At 36.4% G+C, this 16,242-nt stretch overlaps 2 protein-coding genes across 2 annotated transcripts; one reads left to right on the top strand and one right to left on the bottom strand.

Moving 5' to 3' along the window:
• The first annotated feature begins 1,511 nt into the window (after positions 1-1,511).
• Positions 1,512-2,315, top strand: LOC146526574 (uncharacterized). The gene has a single exon (XM_085206966.1). It carries the CDS (start codon positions 1,512-1,514, stop codon positions 2,313-2,315), a length of 804 nt encoding a protein of 267 aa, XP_085063092.1.
• A 10,907-nt stretch (positions 2,316-13,222) lies between these two features.
• LOC146526575 (uncharacterized) lies at positions 13,223-15,230 on the bottom strand. Its single transcript, XM_085206967.1, has 2 exons — positions 13,722-15,230; positions 13,223-13,297 (listed from the first exon to the last, which is right to left on the bottom strand). The coding sequence occupies exons 1-2, from the start codon at positions 15,228-15,230 to the stop codon at positions 13,223-13,225; spliced, it is 1,584 nt and encodes a 527-aa protein (XP_085063093.1).
• Between the last annotated feature and the right edge of the window lie 1,012 nt (positions 15,231-16,242).

A 16,242-nucleotide genomic window follows, 5' to 3' on the forward strand; every position in this document is an offset into this window, starting at 1 on the left:
ACCTGCGCGCGCCTACTCGGGCCAGGTTGGTAGGCGGCCAGCTTCCCCAAGCTGACCGCCCTCTGGCACATTAGGGCGGAAGGCGGCGATCGTGTGCCGCCCTCCGGCGACCCGGTCTCTTACGGCGGATGGCGACTTCGGCAAAAGCCTCCCTCGTCCGTTCCGCCGACTCCTTCTCGAGCACCACTGCCTCGCAGAAGGATGAGACCGCATCCCACGACGTCTCGCTGCCGGCCATAGCCTTGACCACGGCCGGCAGGGAAAGGTCGTCCCCTATGACGTCGCGCCAAGCGCGACGTTGAGACGCCCAGGCTGAGCACACCTCCAACGTGTGCTGGGCCGTCTCATCGAGGCAGTCGTCGCAGTGGTGGCAGCGAGCGTCGGGCTCCCTCCCGGCGATCCGACACAAGTAACCCCCGAAGCAGCCATGCCCCGTGAGCACCTGTGTCATGCGGAAGGTTAGGACGCCGTGACGCCGCGCTAACCACTGGCGGAACACTGGACGAACAGCCTCGATCGTCCTCAGGCCGGCAGTTGGTGTTGCCAGCCGAGTTTCCCACAACTCCATTGCGGCTACCCGCACCTCCTCAGTGCGTGCCTGGCTTGCCGGTTCCCCGGACACTAGGCCTATTATTTCTTCATTTGGTTCATATATTTCATTATTTTCCATAATTTTCATTATTATTATTATTTGAGAATCAATAATTAATCAACGAATAATCCTATTTTCATTAAATATACCATCCTCTATTGAATGATATCAAAATTTACCTCCTTCTGAACATTCTTATAATGAACTTCCTATTTTAAGAAATTTCTAATATGGCAGATTATATGTAATGGATTTAAACCCCATTTATAAAGGAATATCCTTTTTTTAGAAATGGCAACCTGATCTAATTTAAATTACCAAAATAGAGCTTCTCCATTAATAGAACAAATTATTTTTTTTCATGACCATGTAGGGAACATTACTTATTCAAAATTAATATTAATATATTTACTAGAATCATCCGGACGCAGCGCATTGGAACAATTCAAACCTGTTCCGAGTTTTTTTGCTATGCGTGTCGTAGGCTGCTAGCCAGCATCGCCACGTTTAAAGAGTCGGCTAGAATCGCTTGCGACATTCACTTGTGTATCCATTGCTCTCTTAGCTTGCATTCAATTCTCAACCTTAACTTCTTGCTATTACGTGCTAGTTTAGCTTGTATTTTCTATTGGTATTTATTTAAATTTCTTTATTTCCTTCTGTGATTATTTTCTCTTCACGTATCTGTGAGTGAAATAAATTTGGACAATTTCTCCACAAAATTTGGATTTTTAATTTTACTCATTTAGTGTAAAATAAATAAGATCATATTAAATAGTGGTATCACATCTCAACCGCTATATTGGTGACCCCTAAATTGGTGAGCACTACAATAAATACCTACGTTTACTGCTGGCAAGAAGATTTAAAACGGCAGGAGGCCATTTTAACGACCTTGGCAAGTGACCTCTGATACAAGATGGAGGACGCGACTACTTCCAACGTGTGCAGAATTGGCGTGCGTATTCCACCATTCTGGCCGGAAGAACCAGCCCTTTGGTTTTCACAAATTGAAGGTCAGTTTGCTTTATCTAATATAACAAGTGATACTACAAAATTTTATTACGTTGCCGCTCAGTTAGATAATCAATTTGCTGTCGAGGTGAAGGATATTATCATTTCTCCTCCCGAGACGGATAAATACATCACTCTTAAAACGCAACTGATTAAAAGATTGTCTGCGTCTCAAGAAAAGAAAGTGATGCAGTTGCTGAGGCACGAGCAGCTAGGTGATCGCAAGCCATCACAGTTTCTGCGATACATGCAAGATCTTGCGGGTTCATCTGTCCCCAAGGATTTTTTAAAAACATTATGGTCGAGTAGGTTACCACAAAACATTCAAACAGTTATAGCTTCACAGCCTGATCTGCCTATCGAAAAATTAGCTGACCTGGCAGACAAGGTGCATGAGATAGCACCCTCATCACCACAGGTCGCAAGCACATCTGCGATGGCCACACCCCCTGCATCCTCCATGTTGGAAGAAATGGCCAAGCAGATCCAACTCCTGACCAAGCAGGTATCGGAACTCTCGACCCAGGTACGTCACAACTCGGTCTCATCAAAATTTAGAGAGCGTTCCCGGAGCCATTCCAGACATCGCAGGAAGTCGACTACCCGGCAAAAGTGTTGGTACCATTTTAAATTTGGTTCAAATGCTAAAAAATGTGTGCAGCCATGTAATTACGGAGAGTCGGAAAACTCTCTGGGCAGCCGGAAGTAGCGGCCAACGTCTGCCCTTTACCTACAGGCCGTCTTTTCATTACCGACCGTATTTCAAAAATGCTTTTCCTCATTGATACTGGCTCGGATCTCTGCGTTTTTCCACGGTTGGCTACCAAGGCGCCCTGTACCAAGACAAAGTATGAACTCATGGCGGCGAACGGTACAGTCATTCATACTTACGGTCCTACATTGTTACACTTAGACCTAGGACTAAAGCGTACTTTCACCTGGAAATTTACCATCGCTGATGTTTCAAAGCCCATTATCGGCGTAGATTTTTTGATATTTTACAATCTTCTTGTAGATTGCAGATGTCAGCGACTCGTCGATGGAAATACCACTCTGTCAGTGCAAGCAATAAAAGAAAATATCTCCGATGACCTTGCGTCAGTCGAAGCCATTTCGGGAGAATCAAAATATCATCAGCTGCTTCATGAGTTTCCAGAGGTAACGAGACCATCAGGTACGTCTTCCTTACCTAAGCATAATACCGTGCATTACATCAAAACCATTCCCGGACCACCGGTTACCAGTAGACCTCGTCGTTTAGACCCAGTTAGACTGAAAGCAGCCAAAAAAGAATTTGACGATATGCTGTCACAGGGAACTGCCCGCTCCTCTAACAGTTCGTGGTCGTCCGCTCTGCACTTAGTTAAGAAGAAGGACGACGGATGGAGACCATGTGGTGATTACAGAGCACTCAATGCTCGCACAGTACCTGACAGGTATCCGATACGCCATATCCAAGATTTTTCCTACCAACTCTCTGGTTGTTCAGTATTTTCAACTATCGATCTAGTCAAGGCGTACAATCAAATACCAGTACACGTCAATGATATCCACAAAACAGCCATTACAACTCCTTTTGGACTTTTTGAATTCCCGTACATGACCTTCGGACTGCGCAATGCAGCACAAACCTTTCAGAGGTTCATGGACGAAGTGCTACGTGATTTTGATGACTTTTGTTTTGGTTACTTAGACGACATTTTGGTATTTTCCAGTTCTGAAGAACAACATCAGCGCCACATCAGACTACTCTTCACCAGGCTCAAAGAGTATGGTGTTTTGATAAACACATCCAAGTGTGTCTTCGGGCAGCGACAGGTAAAATTTCTTGGTTACCTAGTGTCAGATTCTGGGACTCGACCTTTAGAGACGAACGTAAAGAGCATACAGGAGTGCAATGTGCCGAAAACTGCTAAGGAATTACGACGTTTCCTCGGTATGTTCAATTTTTATCGGCGTTTTATTCCCGATGCCGCAAATATCCAAGCACCATTAGATGCTGCGCTTTTAGGACCTAAGATGAAAGGAGCTAAGCCGATCACTATGACACCGGAGATGATGGAAGCCTTTCAAAAATGTAAGACTTGTTTATCTCAAGCCACATTACTGGCTCACCCAGATCCTTCTGCAGAGCTAGCTATTGCCACTGATGCTTCTGATGTCGGAATTGGAGCAGTTCTTCAACAACGTGTTAATAACGTATGGCAACCTCTTGGTTTCTTTTCTAAAAAATTAACATCTGCGCAGAAGAAGTATAGTCCTTACGACAGAGAACTGTTAGCCATTTATGAAGCCATTAAATATTTTCGACACATGGTTGAGGCTCGAAACTTCGTGATTCATACGGATCATAAACCTCTCACATATGCATTCAACATTAACAGGGAGAAATGCTCACCGCGCCAATATCGGTACTTTGATTATATTTCTCAGTTCACAACTATTATTCAATACTTACCAGGACGTTTGAATGTAGTGGCTGATACTCTGTCACGACTGGAAGAGGTGAGTCGATCTATTGATTACCAGGCTCTAGCACTTGCTCAAGATACTGATCCTGAACTGCTAGGTCTGCTTCAAAAAGGCTCATCGTTAAAACTGGCTAAGGTAGATTTGCCAGACTCTAACCATAAGTTATACTGTGACGTATCAATGTCTTCTCCGCGCCCGTTCATTACTGAGAAGTTTCGCCGACAAGTTTTTGAAACTTTACACAGCTTGAGCCATCCTGGTAGGACAGCTACAGTGCGGCTGGTTACACAGAGATTCGTATGGCCAGGGATTCGCAAAGACTGTAGAGAGTGGACACGAGAGTGTGTACTTTGTCAAAAGAGCAAAGTTCACCGTCATACCCTTGCTCCCTTATCCTCAATTCCAACTCCTACATCGAGGTTTGAACACATCCACCTCGACATCATCGGACCTTTAACTGTTTCGTCTGATTTCAGATATTGCCTTACTGTCATCGACCGTTTCACACGATGGCCTGAGGCATTCCCACTTAAGGACATCACAGCTGATTCCTGTGCTGCCGCTCTTCTCTCTGGTTGGATAGCAAGATTTGGTTGCCCTCTTCGAATTACAACCGATAGGGGTCGGCAATTCGAGTCGCATCTCTTCAAGGCACTATCAGCCATGGTTGGTGCACATCACTTTACGACTACTTCGTATCATCCAGCTTCCAACGGCTTGATCGAGAGACTCCATCGTCAGCTGAAGGCAGCTATCATGTGCCATCCCTCTTCGACCTGGACGGAAGCACTTCCCTTAGTGCTGCTGGGCATCCGTAGCGCTTGGAAGGATGATATTCAGGCTTCAGCGGCTGAGCTGGTCTACGGGGAGCTCCTTCGACTTCCAGGGCAATTTCTTGCACCCTCGGAGGATTACAGGACAGCAGATATCACAAATCTGGTCACTCGTCTTCGTGCTGGTATGGCACGACTCTCACCGAAGCCCACGTCATGGCATAGGACAGGTCCTTTTTATATGCCAGCTGACCTTGCAGAGACAACACATGTTTTTTTACGGCAGGACCACGTCCGCAAACCACTGGAACCACCTTATGCAGGCCCATACAAGGTTCTCAAGAGGACTCCTAAATATTTCAAAATAGACATATGTGGTAAGCCTAATAACGTTAGTGTGGACAGGATCAAGCCCGCATATGTTACGAGAGAGGCCGTTCCTGCATCAAAGAGGATAATAACAGCACCAAAGGCTATCTCTCAATCTGACGTGGAGCAGACACTTGAGAAGCGGACGAGAAGCGGAAGAAGAGTCAAGTTTCCAGACTACTATCGCCCTTAACCAGGTCTCTGGGGGGGAGTACTGTAGGGAACATTACTTATTCAAAATTAATATTAATATATTTACTAGAATCATCCGGACGCAGCGCATTGGAACAATTCAAACCTGTTCCGAGTTTTTTTGCTATGCGTGTCGTAGGCTGCTAGCCAGCATCGCCACGTTTAAAGAGTCGGCTAGAATCGCTTGCGACATTCACTTGTGTATCCATTGCTCTCTTAGCTTGCATTCAATTCTCAACCTTAACTTCTTGCTATTACGTGCTAGTTTAGCTTGTATTTTCCATTGGTATTTATTTAAATTTCTTTATTTCCTTCTGTGATTATTTTCTCTTCACGTATCTGTGAGTTAAATAAATTTGGACAATTTCTCCACAAAAATTGGATTTTTAATTTTACTCATTTAGTGTAAAATAAATAAGATCATATTAAATAGTGGTATCACATCTCAACCGCTATAAATTTGATTCATATATTTTTCATTCAATCTAATGAAAATTTAAATAATTTTCGACTTTTAGATGTTGATAATCGAATTATTTTACCTATAAATAATCAAATTCGTATTTTAGTTACAGCTACAGATGTAATTCACTCTTGAACAATTCCATCATTAGGAGTAAAAATTGACGCTAATCCAGGACGATTAAATCAAACTAGATTTTTTATTAATCGTCCTGGAATTTATTATGGTCAATGTTCTGAAATTTGTGGGGCAAATCATAGTTTTATACCTATTGTTATTGAAAGAATCCCTATAAAAAACTTTATTAATTGAATTAATAATTATTCATTAGATGATTGAAAGCAAGTACTGGTCTCTTAAACCATTTTATAGTGAATTAGCATTTACTTCTAATGATAAAGAATTAGTTAATAAATAACATAAATATGTCAAATTTAAATTATTACTTTTTGTAATATTCTTTTATTCCTCAAATAATACCTATCAATTGAATAATTTCATTATTATTTTTTATTTCTATTTTTATTAGTTTTATAATTATACATTATTTTATTTTTAATTATAAAAATAATTTTAATTTTAAAAAAATTAATAAAAATAATTTCAAAAAAAATTGTTGAAAATGATAAATAATCTTTTTTCAATTTTTGATCCTTCAACAAATTTATTTAATTTCCCATTTAATTGAATTAGAACATTTATTGGATTATTATTTATTCCTTTATATTTCGGATTTTTTCCTAATCGTCATTATTTATTATGAAATTTTATTTCTAATAAACTTCATAATGAATTTAAAACTTTATTAGAACCAAATAGAATTAATGGATCAACTTTTATTTTTATTTCATTATTCTTTTTTATTTTATTTAATATTTTTTTAGGTTTATTCCCATATATTTTTACTAGAACAAGTCATCTTAATATATCCCTTTCATTATCTTTAACATTATGATTAAGATTTATAATTTATGGATGATTAAATAATACACAACATATATTTATTCATATAATTCCTCAGGGAACACCAACTATTTTAATACCTTTTATAGTACTAATTGAAACTATTAGTAATATTATTCGACCTGGAACTTTAGCAGTTCGATTAACAGCTAATATAATTGCAGGTCATTTACTTTTAACTTTATTAAGTAATACAGGTATTAATATACTTAATTATTTATTAATTATTTTAATTATTGTTCAAATTTTATTATTAATTCTTGAATTGCCGTAGCAATTATTCAATCTTATGTAATTTCTATTTTAAGAACTCTTTATTCTAGAGAAGTAAATTAATGTCTAATCATAATCATCCCTATCACTTAGTTGACTATAGACCTTGACCCTTAACAGGAGCTATTGGAGTAATAACCTTAGTAACTGGTTTAGTAAAATGATTTCATAATTTTAATATAAACTTATTATTTATTGGATATATTATCGTATTATTAACTATATTTCAATGATGACGAGATATTTGTCGAGAAAGAACATTCCAAGGAAAACATACTATTATAGTATCAAAAGGTTTACGGTGAGGAATAATTTTATTTATTATTTCTGAAAATTTTTTCTTCATTTCTTTTTTCTGAGCATTTTTACGCATTTCAGCGGTGAGGAATCATTTTAGAATAGAATAGAATAGAATATACTTTATTGCACACATAAAAGAAATATATAGAAAGAACAACACAAATAAAATTTAAAGAAAAACACGTATGCAAAGGCGGTCTTATTGCTTTAAGCAATCTCCACCAGACAACCTTTGAAACATTACGGATAAAATGTAATGAGGAGAAAGGGGATAACGTCTCAGTGCAAATTTTATGAAATATAATTACATATTATATAATATATAATAAACTAAGTCAATAATATAAAATAAACTTACATAAAATGTGTTTAATGTTTATATACTTTACACATACATACATACATACATACAAATATTGAAAAAAACAATATATACTTACACATATATACATACATACATAAAACGTGTTCAAAAATATATACATATATCAGGGAAGCAGATTATTTAAGTTGCCAGTTGTCAAAACCAGATGGTGTTGCCTGTCACTCTGACGTCGCACCGATCGATGACAATCACATAAAACCAACCGCACGGACGTACGCTCAGTCGAGGCTCTACCACGGCTCGGTGCACTACTCGTGCTCCACCGCTGGCCAACCTCGACTACTTCAATTACAAATGTGGTTAAGACCTATTTGCAATTATACTGGGCTGGAGCAGTGAAAGGCGAGTGTTAGTACTGTAAAGGGATCCCTTAAGCCTACAGTTGTGGTCACAAGTCCACGGCACTGCTCCAAGCTTCACGTCAAGAGTAAGATAACATTTCTTATAATTACCACGCCCGAATTAGAAGTACGATGTCGGTCATATCTGTCTACATCAGAAGTGGGATCGGAACAAGCTCCGGTCCCAATCACCTTAGTCTCCGACACATAATATTAAAAAAAATAAATAAATATAAACTATTATACTAAATTAAATAAGTACTCTTTCAGACGATTTTTAAAACTGTATAGACATTTGGAATGACGAACTTCTGTAGGAAGTTCATTCCAAAGAATTGCAGATTTCATAGTAAAAGACTTAGAATAAAATAGGGTATGGGAAGTTGGTAATTTAAGGAGATTATCACAACGGGATCTAAGGTGGAGGTGAAGAAGTGAATCGGCACCTAGGAAACAAAATCGATCTTTTAAGTAGGAGAGAGAGAGTTGTACAGGATAGAATAGAGGAGAGTCAGCATGCGGAAATTTCGGCGATGTCGGATAGGAAGCCATCCAAGCTGACGACGATGATCAGAAACATGATCAAATTTACGTAAACCGAAGATAAATCTAATACATAGATTTTGTAACCGCTCTAGTTTATTTAGTTGTTCCTCAGATAAGTCTGGGTAACACGAATCAGCATAGTCTAAAATCGGTAACAGTAGTGAATGAGCTAGAGCAGTTTTGGTCTTTATAGGTAGGAAATATTTCCATCGTTTGAGCGATCCGATAGTGGCAAATAATTTACGGCTAACCTCAGCTATCTGTACTGACCAAGATAGGGAATTGTCTATAATAATACCAAGGTTCTTAATAGATGGACTCAGACTCAAATCGACGCCGCCAAACTGTATAGCAGGGAGGCTATTCTGGTCAAGTTTTTTTAGTTGCTTAGAGCCACCAATAATACTGACTTGTGACTTGGCAGGATTGACAGTTAAGCCAAAAGATTTGCTCCACCTACTAACATTCCGCAAATCTTCGTTAAGCTTATGAATAGCCTCACTAACATCATCAAACGGGGCGGCTAAGTAAATTTGAAGGTCGTCAGCATATAGATGAAAGGAAGAGCGAGAGATTTTGGGAAACTGAATTAATAAAAATGGAGAAAAGGAGAGGATAGAGGACACCACCTTGGGGAACACCGGCAGAAAGAGAGCAAAGGGAAGATGACTTGTCATTGGCTTGAACGTACTGTTGCCGATCACATAAATAGCTTCTGAACCACTCAGTGGCTTCAGGAGAGATATTTATTGAACGCAGAACAGCAACCAAGAGATCAGTATCAACAGAATTAAAGGCGTTGCTAAAGTCCAGCAAAGCAATGACTGTAAGATTTTGTTTGTCCATGCTAAGTCTGATATCGTCACAAACTTTAATCAAAGTAGTGACTGTGCTATGCCCGTTACGGAATCCAGACTGGAACTCGGATAATATATGGTTGTCAAATAGATATTGATTTAGTTGCTGAAAAACAATACGTTCCAAGACCTTTGACAAGAAAGGATGGATGGAGATATGGAAGGAAGGATGGAGCATCGCCACGTTTAAAGAGTCGGCTAGAATCGCTTGCGACATTCACTTGTGTATCCATTGCTCTCTTAGCTTGCATTCAATTCTCAACCTTAACTTCTTGCTATTACGTGCTAGTTTAGCTTGTATTTTCCATTGGTATTTATTTAAATTTCTTTATTTCCTTCTGTGATTATTTTCTCTTCACGTATCTGTGAGTTAAATAAATTTGGACAATTTCTCCACAAAAATTGGATTTTTAATTTTACTCATTTAGTGTAAAATAAATAAGATCATATTAAATAGTGGTATCACATCTCAACCGCTATAAATTTGATTCATATATTTTTCATTCAATCTAATGAAAATTTAAATAATTTTCGACTTTTAGATGTTGATAATCGAATTATTTTACCTATAAATAATCAAATTCGTATTTTAGTTACAGCTACAGATGTAATTCACTCTTGAACAATTCCATCATTAGGAGTAAAAATTGACGCTAATCCAGGACGATTAAATCAAACTAGATTTTTTATTAATCGTCCTGGAATTTATTATGGTCAATGTTCTGAAATTTGTGGGGCAAATCATAGTTTTATACCTATTGTTATTGAAAGAATCCCTATAAAAAACTTTATTAATTGAATTAATAATTATTCATTAGATGATTGAAAGCAAGTACTGGTCTCTTAAACCATTTTATAGTGAATTAGCATTTACTTCTAATGATAAAGAATTAGTTAATAAATAACATAAATATGTCAAATTTAAATTATTACTTTTTGTAATATTCTTTTATTCCTCAAATAATACCTATCAATTGAATAATTTCATTATTATTTTTTATTTCTATTTTTATTAGTTTTATAATTATACATTATTTTATTTTTAATTATAAAAATAATTTTAATTTTAAAAAAATTAATAAAAATAATTTCAAAAAAAATTGTTGAAAATGATAAATAATCTTTTTTCAATTTTTGATCCTTCAACAAATTTATTTAATTTCCCATTTAATTGAATTAGAACATTTATTGGATTATTATTTATTCCTTTATATTTCTGATTTTTTCCTAATCGTCATTATTTATTATGAAATTTTATTTCTAATAAACTTCATAATGAATTTAAAACTTTATTAGAACCAAATAGAATTAATGGATCAACTTTTATTTTTATTTCATTATTCTTTTTTATTTTATTTAATATTTTTTTAGGTTTATTCCCATATATTTTTACTAGAACAAGTCATCTTAATATATCCCTTTCATTATCTTTAACATTATGATTAAGATTTATAATTTATGGATGATTAAATAATACACAACATATATTTATTCATATAATTCCTCAGGGAACACCAACTATTTTAATACCTTTTATAGTACTAATTGAAACTATTAGTAATATTATTCGACCTGGAACTTTAGCAGTTCGATTAACAGCTAATATAATTGCAGGTCATTTACTTTTAACTTTATTAAGTAATACAGGTATTAATATACTTAATTATTTATTAATTATTTTAATTATTGTTCAAATTTTATTATTAATTCTTGAATTGCCGTAGCAATTATTCAATCTTATGTAATTTCTATTTTAAGAACTCTTTATTCTAGAGAAGTAAATTAATGTCTAATCATAATCATCCCTATCACTTAGTTGACTATAGACCTTGACCCTTAACAGGAGCTATTGGAGTAATAACCTTAGTAACTGGTTTAGTAAAATGATTTCATAATTTTAATATAAACTTATTATTTATTGGATATATTATCGTATTATTAACTATATTTCAATGATGACGAGATATTTGTCGAGAAAGAACATTCCAAGGAAAACATACTATTATAGTATCAAAAGGTTTACGGTGAGGAATAATTTTATTTATTATTTCTGAAATTTTTTTTGTTCATTTCTTTTTTCTGAGCATTTTTACGCATTTCAGCGGTGAGGAATCATTTTAGAATAGAATAGAATAGAATATACTTTATTGCACACATAAAAGAAATATATAGAAAGAACAACACAAATAAAATTTAAAGAAAAACACGTATGCAAAGGCGGTCTTATTGCTTTAAGCAATCTCCACCAGACAACCTTTGAAACATTACGGATAAAATGTAATGAGGAGAAAGGGGATAACGTCTCAGTGCAAATTTTATGAAATATAATAATAATAATAATAACACTTTATTGCACTTTTACAATTGGACTATACATTTGACTACACAGTATATATAAGATTAATGTGCAATGGCGGCCTTATCGCTAAGAGCGATCTCTTACAGGCAACCGACATTACAGGATATGTAGAACACAAACGCAGAACGGTGCAAAAAGCATTGTATTACTTATAATAATAAAATAAAATATCTTCTACAAACATATACCTAACTACTTACTATGATTACTTTAATATAAACATATATATTAATAATATTACATATATAGATACACATATATATATATATACATATATATACATAGATACATATATACATAGATACATATATACATAGATACACAAATATTCATACATAAACTAAGTGTAATAAAATCAGTTTATAGACTGTTCCAGGTAGTATTGTTTAAGACGACGTTTAAATATTCCAACCGTCTGAGATTTTCTGATATTCACCGGCAGCTCATTCCAGAGCTTTACTGTCTTGACAGTAAAGGAGTCACCATAGCATTTCGATCGGGACAAAGGTGTTTGAAGGAGGTTGTCAGTGCGGGAACGGAGACATTGGACATGAAAGGAATTCGACCCTAAGAACTTAAACCGTTCTTTAAGGTACGAAGGAGTAATAGGATGAAAAAGGATGGTATAAAGGAGAGTGAGGGAATGTAGATTACGCCTGTATTTTATTGAGAGCCATTTCAGTTGAGCACGAAACTGTGACACATGGTCGTACTTTTTAAGTCCAAATATAAATCTTATTATAGCATTTTGCAGACGCTCGAGCTTATTAAGCAGTTGCTGAGACAAATCCAGATAGCAAGAATCGGCGTAATCTAGAATGGGAAGGAGAAGAGTGTGGGCTAAGGATATTTTGGTTTTCAATGGTAAGAGGTTCTTCCATCTTCTTAGTCCCCCTAAGGCGGAGAAAACCCTACGACTAAGCTCAGAAACGCGGGGTGACCAGGAAAATGTGCTATCCATTCTGATCCCCAAGTTCACAACACTCTCACTAGGCTCTAAACATATATTATCAAGCGAAACCGATGGTAGAGGTACATGTAATTTAAACAGTTGTTTAGAGTTTCCAAAAATACATAGCTGAGATTTATTTGGGTTTAAAGAAAGCCCAAATGTTTTACACCAGATACTTATTAGCTGAAGGTCGGAGTTAATTTTAGCAACCGCGCTAGAAATTTCATTCGTGGCTACGGTTGTATAAATTTGTAAATCATCAGCGTAAAGATGATAAGAAGACGATATATGTGGAGTGAGAGTGTTAATGAAAATGGAAAAAAGGAGGGGAGACAGCACACCACCCTGAGGCACGCCAGCGCTAATATAGCTTAGTGAGGATTGTCTACCATCCAGTATGACACTCTGTCTGCGGCCGCGAAGGTATGAAGAAAACCATTCAGTAGCTGTTGAGGAAAAATTTATGGACTTTAATATGGCTAGCAATATATCAAAGTCAACAGAATTGAAGGCATTTGAAAAGTCTAGCAGAACAAGTAGAGTAACTTGCTGGTTGTCAATACTGAATCGAATATCATCACAGACTTTATTAAGTGCAGTTACTGTGCTATGTCCAGGGCGGAAACCTGATTGGAAAGGGGAAAGGATATTATTATTATGTAAAAATAAGTATAGTTGTTCATGAACAATACGTTCGAGGACTTTGGACAGGAAGGGAAGAATGGAAATCGGCCTATGGTTAGAGAAGGATGTTGGATTGGACGTTTTGGATGTTTTTGGGATAGGGATCACTAGTGCATGGCGCCAAGCATCAGGAAATTCACTGGACGAAAGGGAGAAGTTAAAGATATGGGATAAGACAGGAAGAACATAATTAAGCGATAATATAATCATACGACGACTAATATTATCATAGCCAGTAGCATCCGATTTAATGGCTATCACGTGCTTACGGATTTGTGCCGTAGAGATGGGTTTGAAAAGGAAAGGAGGTGAAGGATTCGGAAGTAATGACAGTGATTGAAGGGTGTTTAATTTAGTGATGTCGTCCATCTTATTGACATTCGTAAAGAAATTATTCAGTGAATCTAAATCCATGCAGTTGCTTAAGATTGGTGTATGCCGAGTGCGTCTACCTCCTATTCCCATCGCATTCAGAAATTTCCAAGTTTTTGCAGGACTCCTGGGGTCTATAGATGTAAAAATATGGTTACGTCGCGCATCTCTGCAAGCCTTGTTACATCTGTTCCGTAGTTTTTTGTACCTCTGAAGATTTGCATCCGTAGGATTCATTTTGTATTTGGACTTTGCAGTATTTCGTTTGACCATAAGTATCTTAATATCTTGCGTTAACCACGGAGCAGGGAGATGTTTTATTTTTATTGGTCGAAGCGGCGCGTGAATGTCGAAAAGCTCAATTAATATGGAATTAAAAATATTTAATTTATCATTAATAGTACCTGCATTAAAAATGCAATCCCAGTCAATACGACTAAGATCACTCATAAATTTTTCGTTGTCGATGTTATTGAAGGATCTTCGCATCACTACCGTTGGCTTTAGCTTGGGTGGTCGTATTTTGTATGATAGGTAAACGAGGTCGTGATAGGAGAACGCTTCCGCTGAGATTTGTCCGAAGGTAGCTACGCGCTCGTTTGATGAGACAACCATGAGGTCCAGCAAGGATGGCACGCAACCAGGGAAGAGGTGGGTTGCATTCGTCGGAAGGATATTTAGGTTAGAGCTATTGATTATGGTTTTAAGCCGAGTTGAGCGTGTGTCTTTCTTAACGAGACATGTGTTAAAGTCACCCATTATGATGGAGTGGTCAACTTCTGGCACATACTTTTCTAAAAGAATCTCAAACGAATCAAAATAATTCACATGTAAGGTGGGACTATAAAAGACACCAAGTAACATCTTAAGAGTGCCAAATAGGACCTCTATAAAGATATGTTCCGATGAATTTGAGTAAGCTGAAGGCGATTTATCTAATATTGAAAAGGGAATGTGGCTCCTAAGATAAATAGCTACTCCCCCTCCACCTTTCCCTGTCCTATCGTTTCGTATCAGGTGAAAACCCGGTAGGGCATATGCAGTTGATGGTAAACTGGGTTTGAGAAATGTCTCAGATACGAGTACTGCATGAACATCTCTTACATTAAATGAGTCAAGGAGGTCTGGATAATGGGCTGGTATGCTTTGCGCATTGATGTGGACTACATTAAAATTTTTTGAAAAGTTTTTAAGTTTGCTGTCTAATATTGAGTTGAGAGGATCAGATATGCTATGGCAACTATCGTCGGATGTTGTAGAAACGCACTGGTGAAAAGAATTATCAGATATACTACCACTATAAACACTATCATTATTATGCATACTAACAATAACTTAATATTAATACACAAATAATATAAACGTATATATTATATTATATTTAAATATAGATAATATAAATATATATATAAAAATTATAATAATAATAATAATATTGATATATATAAATATTAATGACAATATATATAAAATAATATTAAATAAAATAGAACTGTAATGCGACACTTTGTTCAACCGTCAGCAGTATTTTAAAGTTGACTACTATAATAAAAAAAAATAAAAGAAAAATTACATAAATACACAAGACTTGTTATCGTATAACGAAACGATTTTAGCGGCATATATTATCTATCACTATGTAGATGTCGACTGTCATTATTGCGTTTGTTTATATCGCTTAACAAAAAGAAAATGAAAATAGTGGGTAAACTTACATATAGTTAACTAAAAACAAGATTATTGAATATTAAGAACCAAACAAATAGTAGATAAGTGTGGACTAAAAAAAAAAAAGAAAAAAAACAAAAACATATAACTTAATAGGAAAAACCCACTTCACTAAATCGTGAAACAGAAGCGTAAACAAACAGGTTACTTTTTTACAACTCTTCTCATTGGACGAACAGTTGGCTTGGCTGCAGCAGCTGACTTGACAGTAGTGGGAGCGCATGTACCTTGACTTCGAGGTTCTAAATTGGTGGATATACAATCAAGTTCCGCACAGTGAACTATAGTATGACGCTTACCGTCCGGGCCAATAACAATTACAAAGCCGTCTTTTGTCCAGCATTTAGAGATACCAAACCGCTGTCTTGCCAGCATAAAAGTTTCATGTCTGGCCTTGGTTAGAAATTCAGAGAGAGTAATACCTGTGTTCTTAAGAGTTGATTTTGAGTACCATATTTGATTCCTAAGCGATTGGTCTCTGAACTTGACTAAAATGGGCCTTGACTTCCCTGGAGAGATTTTACCCAGGCGCTGGACTCTAGTGAAGTCATCTGCACAGAAATCTGAGACTTTGAGATGTTTGGCCAGCACCTGGGTCACTTGCGAT

Source organism: Heliconius melpomene, unplaced genomic scaffold (assembly GCF_056956725.1).
Source record: "Heliconius melpomene rosina isolate 202511_hmr_F unplaced genomic scaffold, ASM5695672v1 ptg000023l, whole genome shotgun sequence".
NCBI classification, from domain to species: Eukaryota; Metazoa; Arthropoda; class Insecta; order Lepidoptera; family Nymphalidae; genus Heliconius; species Heliconius melpomene.